The sequence below is a fragment of the Scylla paramamosain genome, chromosome 13 (assembly GCF_035594125.1).
Source record: "Scylla paramamosain isolate STU-SP2022 chromosome 13, ASM3559412v1, whole genome shotgun sequence".
Taxonomy (NCBI): domain Eukaryota; kingdom Metazoa; phylum Arthropoda; class Malacostraca; order Decapoda; family Portunidae; genus Scylla; species Scylla paramamosain.
This window is the reverse complement of record NC_087163.1, coordinates 26190799-26197225: the sequence shown is the minus strand read 5'-3', so window position 1 is coordinate 26197225 and position 6427 is coordinate 26190799. Positions and strand designations below refer to the sequence as shown.

At 44.2% G+C, this 6427-nt stretch overlaps 1 protein-coding gene across 3 annotated transcripts; it reads right to left on the bottom strand.

Annotated features, from left to right (window-relative positions):
- Positions 1-54: 54 nt before the first annotated feature.
- Positions 55-6318, bottom strand: LOC135106592 (SAFB-like transcription modulator). Of its 3 annotated transcripts, XM_064015847.1 has the most exons (4): positions 6126-6318; positions 1994-2226; positions 1197-1317; positions 55-864 (listed from the first exon to the last, which is right to left on the bottom strand). In XM_064015847.1, exons 1-4 carry the CDS (start codon positions 6190-6192, stop codon positions 671-673), a joined length of 615 nt encoding a protein of 204 aa, XP_063871917.1. In that variant the 5' UTR covers positions 6193-6318; the 3' UTR covers positions 55-670. The 3 variants fall into 3 exon arrangements, with proteins under 3 accessions (XP_063871917.1, XP_063871916.1, XP_063871915.1); XM_064015846.1 differs by lacking the exons at positions 55-864; positions 1197-1317; positions 1994-2226 and adding an exon at positions 2950-5419 and having other exon boundaries at positions 6258-6318; XM_064015845.1 differs by lacking the exons at positions 55-864; positions 1197-1317; positions 1994-2226 and adding an exon at positions 2950-5419 and having other exon boundaries at positions 6126-6316.
- Positions 6319-6427: the final 109 nt, after the last annotated feature.

Here is a 6427-nt window from a genome sequence, read left to right as displayed (position 1 = left end):
ACTCTAAACGCTCAACTATGATATTTTAAATGGGCTATAAAACCATATATACAATAGGATCGATTTATTTTCCTCCTTTTTTTTTCATAATTTATGATCAATAAGGCCAATAAGGTAGACACACAATGCACATTTATAAACTCATCCTATATCATTTTATTTTTATGATTCCACTGCAGGATTATTTAGGTCTCTCATAACCTTCACTCATCACTGCCAGTTTTCTCTTTATTCCATATCAGCCCAATGGTCTATTTACTTCATCTCTCCTGGCTTTCTTTCTGCCCAGTATGTGTTCGTTTACCATCTTATTACTGTATCACTCAGGCTTTCCTCTGGGAACTGCAAGCTTATCTCTCTTCTGCCACTCATTCATTCACTCATCTTTCTTATGGGAAGTGTGAGATTATCCATCTTCTGTCACTCAATCATTCAGTCTTCTTTCTTATGAACTGCAAGCTTATCTCTTTCCTGTCACCCTATCACCCACTCTTCTTTCTTACAGGAACTACAAGTCTATCTATCTTTCATCACTGCATCACTCAGTCCTCTTTCTTATGGGAATTGCAAGCTTACTCCCAGGGGACACTACACATATCTTTCAAAGGATTCTTTCAGATGCAGCTATCCTATGGACCACTATACCACTCTATCCTTTTCTCTCACAAGCCTACAACTGCTCTGTCTCCCGCAGTAGTGTCTTGAGAGGGTAATGGTGGGGTGGGAGGTGAGCCAGGTGTGTCCACAGTGCATATGCTGAGCTGAGGGCCTCTGGGGAGCGGGCTGAGGGTAGTGGGTGACAGGCTGCCTCCTTCATACGTGTTTCGCACTCATAGTCATTGTGGACACTTGTCAGAATCAACACTAGGAGGAGAAGAATGGAAGGAGGTGAGGGAATGAATCAGGGGAGAAGAAGAAAAGTGTGAATATTAATTTCTCTATTTCTCCATGAAAATCTAATGTACAGAAAAGCAAACAAGCAGAGAAAGATGGATAGATAGATAGAGAAATAGATAAATAAAAAATAGAGAGATAGATAGAATTTTCAGGATGCAAAAAGACAGAGTACAGAAGAAATTTCAAATATTCAAAACAATATCTATATTAAATCAACAGACACTCTCTCATTAACCAAACACTGAACACCAATCAATAGCTCCAGGAACAGTTGTGGTGTGCCAACACTCAACACCTACCCATGTGGTGAAGGGTGAGAGTAGAGAAGAGAGGTGCTCCCCCACCCTCCTTCTTCTTCTCAATCTCCTCCAGTTTCCTGAGTTGCTCCAGCAGCCCAGCCAGTGCTGCCACACTGCCTCGCTACAACACAAAGGATGATGCATCACAACCTCTGTCATCACCATTAACACTACTATCACTATCATTATTTAATTTGTCATCCTTATGTGGCCAGCTGTGCCATGGCTAAGCTCCTGGGGTGTAATAGGGTAGTCCATGAGACTCTTTCCACCAGGGGGGCTAAGAGTGTGAATGAGTGGTTGATGCTCTGTCTGGATCATCCTGTGATTGCCAGATTGGTATATTGATAAATAGATTTTCCCTTGCCCTTTTAACATCCTTGCCATTACTGTTAGTATTATCATGGCTGTTACTGAGGTTTTTGATGTCTTTTATCTATTGTATATAGTCTTTGAAACAATATAGAGAATTAGGCCCTGCAAATACATAAAGTGTCTTGCACACTAGTCATTACAAACAACAATTACTGCCTGTCCATCTATATACCAGACTGAGTCTCCTCTTAACAATAATGGCAATAAAAATACAAAGAAGAAAGTTTCCAGTCCTCTCTCTCTGTCCCTTCATGTCACTTATTGCAGTGACAATATGGTAGTAGGATTCCTCCTGCCCAGCTACAACAGGTACCCTACAACCACCACAACAAGAGTACCATAAACTCCCTTAGTTGCCTCATGGACTATATTCTTAGGAGCAGAGGCATTCAGCCACCACCACTACCACCATCACCACTCACCATCTTAACAAGAGCGCCATGAACTCCCTTGGCTGCCTCATGGACTTTATTCGCAGGCACAGAGTCAGTCCCAAGAACTTCCAGACTGTCCACCACTGTCCTCAGCTGACTGGACCCTGCCTTCCATGCTGTGGTCCACTCCTGTGCTGCAGCCCATGCTGACCTCACCACTGATGCTGTGACCTCCCTCGTGCCCTTGTTCTCACTGGTCTCACTGGGAGGAGCTGCCACATCTGTTCAGGAAAGAAGGGATGTGTCATGTGTGGCTCTTACTCACATAAAGACCTTCACCTGCTGCCAACACCTGTAAAGAGACAAGTTCTCCCTTTATTGTGCTGTTTATTCTTCTCTTAAGTGAGCTAACCTGTGCAGGGGATGAGTTCTTATGAGATACACCTTATATATGTTACCAATACTCAAATATGCCTGCAAACTCCTTTCCTCTAAAGAATATTGCTTATGAAAGGATACTGAAGCTTCTAAATTAACATCACAAGAAGGCTGGTTTGTGGTAGCTCCCTTCTGTCCTGCAGTGTGAGTAAACATGTGCAAGGAATGAAAAGTATTCCTTATGAAAGTATACTTAGGCTTTTAAATTCACAACACCCCTGTAGAGAAACTGGTTTGTGGCACTGGTCATTTTTCCCCTGCAGTGAGAATAATTTTGTACAAGGGATGAAGAGGATTGCTGATAAAAGTTACTGAAGCTTTTAAATTTACATTCCTTAGAGGTATAGGTTATGAAGGGATCTGATAGAAGTGTTCCTAAATGGCTTCTTGCACCTTCCCTTATTTCCTCATGTTCTTATGATGTCAGTCTGCATCTCCTTATTGTTTCCTTAGCCATTTATATGAAGCTTCTACTCTGCCAGTCAGCAAGCCTTAAAGTGTTCCTGTGATTTCATTATTCAAGTCAATTCTCTTGTCTTGCTTTTATTGTAGCATAAAATAAAAGCTTTCAAACAAAATGAGATTTTATTTGACAAAAGCTGCAAGTACATAACAATACATTACATACATATTACTATACATAACCATTTTTCAATTTGCATCATGTTTCTCACATTATGACTAACTATAAAGAATGTATTTGCTTCCTCTCCTTTATTCACTCCCTTCTGTTTTCCTTTGAATCTCTCTCCTCTTCACATTATTTCCCTCATCTACAAGCATTCTCTTCACAATTACCTCCAGTTTTATTTCCTTTATGCTTTTCTTTTAATTGCTTTTCACAAGATTCTCTGGAACCAATTTTTTTGCAGAACACCCTCCTCTGTCCTATTCTAACCCTCCCTTAATTTCCCTGCTCTTCTTTTCCATCTTCATGCCTTGCTTCCTCTTGCCTTTGTTCATCTTCCTCACATATCATCTCTACTGCTGTCTCTCCCCTATTTCTTGTACTTTTCTCCACCTTTTCATCTTCAGTCTTCTCCTTCCCTTCTTTATCCTCTTCTTTTTCCAGTTTCTCTCCTTTTGCCTCACTATTTTCCTTCCTTTCCTCATCCTCTTCCTTTTCCTGCTTTTCTCCCTTAGTTTCTGTCTTCTCTTTTCCTTCTTCATTCCCTCGCTTTTCTTGATTTTTTCTCTCATCTTCACTCTTTCCTTTTCCTTCCCCTTCCTCCTCTCCCTGACTCTGTGTTTCCATGTCCTCATTCCTCTCACTCATTTCATTACTCTCCCCTAATCTCTTCTCTTCCTCCTGATTCCTTTTCTCCTCTTCCACTTTTCTTGTCAAACCTTCCCTTTGTTCCTCTCTGCCTTTATCAGTTCCTCTCTCCTTCTTCTCCTTTCCTTCCTCTGTGGTCTGTTTTGGGAGGAAGAAGTTGTTTTGAATAATGAACCTCACACACTGAAGGATAATGTTCCTCTCCCTTGTGATGTCAGGAAGGAGCAGCCTTTCCAGCAGTGTCTTGCGTCTCTTTGGGAAGCTACCGCGTACTCCCCCAGGAGGCTTTAGCCCTTTGCGAACTCCATTCTTGGGATACCTCTTCTTCCTTCGCTGCCTGGAGGTTTTGGTGGTGGCTGCAGATGGTGTTGCTGCTGCTGCTGCTGTGGTGGTGGTGGTGGTGGTCACTGGTTTTGCTGCTGCTGCACTTCTCTCATTACTTTCATTCTTTGTTGTGTCATGTTCTGCTGCTTGGGGTTTGCAGGACAGCTGATCCTTTATGGCATTCTGGGCTTGGTGCTGAGTGGTGCGCTGCCTTCCTGCCTCCAGTGTTGCTGATTCTGGAGGGTCACTGTCTTCTTCAGAGTCTGAGTATGCACCCATCAGGCTGCCCAGGGCACCCCCAAGCACCAGGGTGGAGGACTGAGCTGTAGGAGCACCACTGCTTGCATCCCTTGACCCGCTCTCATCCCAGTCCTCTTCATCACTGATGACCACTTCTGATTGTGTTGCTTCCTTCATCTCCTCTTTCACAGCATCATCTGGGGCAGTGCCAGACTTAATGCCAAAGTAGCTAATCTCTCCCGTGCTCTCATAGAAGTGTCTGGTGCCACGGAAAGCTGGAATGCCGTCTCTGGCATCCTCATCACCAGAGTCCACGTCTGGCACTGGAGCAGCAGCTGTCTGGGCACTCCTCTGCCACTGTGGTTTAACATTTCTCTCCTTATTTTCATTCTGCTCTTCCACTTTATCCTTCCTACCATCCTGCATCATTCTTTTTCGCTTCCTTCCTTGCTGATCACTCCACTCTGAATCAGCAGGCCTCTTTTGCTCATTTTTCACACCATCACTATCACCACTTCCCTCCCTACCACCATCACCACCACCACCACCACGACCACCACCACCTCTTCCCCTTCCCCTTCCCCTGCCCTTCCCTCTACCGCCTCTGGAAGCAAAGGGCTTGGTACTCTTCCCCAGCCTCTCTCCACGCTTGGCTTTCTCCAGCTGCTGGGCCCGCCGCAGTTCAGCTCTCTGGCTGGTTGGGAATTTCCTCTTCCTTTCTGCAATCCATGCCTCATCATCGATCTGCAGGTTGGCAAAGTTAACAAGGAGGTGTTGATTGTCTATGTGTTTCTCAATGGCCTTTGGGTGAGCACTCAAGTTGCACTCAGGGAAGGGGCACTTCACATGTTCCTGGAGATGCCTCTCATGCTGGTATTTTGAATGGAATGTGCGATTGCAAGGCCCACAGGAGAAAGTCTCTTGTTGGTAAGCCTGTGCCTTGTTGTGGTAGGCCTGGGCATTATAATGATGAGGCTGGGGACCATTGGGATACCCCTGGGCATTGTTTTGGTAGGCCCAGGTATTATTCTGGTAGGCCTGAAAGGCTTGGGCATTTCTTTGGTTTGGCTGGGAGTGGTGGAAGCCTCGGTAGTTCTGCGGGTGACCCGGAGGCTGGTGCCACCTGGTGGGGACATGTCCAGGAGCCACAAAGGAGCAATCATCCTCCATCTCTGTATCCACGGTTCAGTCCAGATCTGGGGAGGTGGAGACAGAGAGTGGCTTTAGTATGTGGCTTATGGCATCAATCTATTCTATATATCAGGCTGCCAATCCCATATGAGGAAGCCTGGACAAGCCAAAACACACTCACACACACACCATTCGCACTCTTTGCCCAGCTGGCCACTGGTGGTGAGACAGTCTTGTGGTCTGCCGTGCTACACCCCAGACATCAATATTCATATAAAATCATCTTTTGTGGACGAAAGGCGCCAAGTACTGACTCTTGACTGCCATGTACAATCTCCGCATGACAACACAATAAAGAATGTTTCCAAAGTAATCCTTTCACTGTTATTTGATGTATCTCTCCTTGATCGCAAACTCAAAATGAGTAGACTAAGGTTATTTCAGTAATCCCGGAATTGTCCCCTACCTCACATAATTAATGGCCTTAAAATAATATGAGAGAGAGAGAGAGAGAGAGAGAGAGAGAGAGAGAGAGAGAGAGAGAGAGAGAGAGAGAGAGAGAGAGAGAGAGAGAGAGAGAGAGAGAGAGAGAGAGAGAGAGAGAGAGAGAGAGAGAATGTTATAACTCTGACTGCAAATATATAAAAACTCAAGGGTCAAGGTGGGGACAAGATTGATAAGACACGGTATGGATAGAAAAAAAATAATCAAACGAAGTGAAAATAAAAGTAGAAAATGGAAGGAGACGAGACACAAAACCTTTCAACTAACTTGGCTCTCCAAAAAGTTCAGAGCTGCTTTTGTTCTTGTTCTTCTTCTCCCTCTTCCTGTGGCTCATGTCAACCAGGTGTGCTAAGGGGGAGAGGTGAGGTGACAGAAGATAAAATTCCTCGCGCCACTCACCTCAGCGGGATCAAAACATTACCCACGTGCTTTGTCGGAACAGTCTTGGACGTGGGGCAATTTGAAGTATTTAAAGCATCTCGTATTTCGGGACGGTTTTGTGTTATTTTGTTCTGTTTGTTGTTTATTTGGCTTATTATTAGTATTTTGTTTTTATTTTTTGACTAGTG

Coding starts and splice junctions, on each gene's coding strand:
- LOC135106592 (XM_064015846.1), bottom strand. CDS start 5,393: ATGGAGGATGATTGCTCCTTTGTGGCTCCTGGACATGTCCCCACCAGG.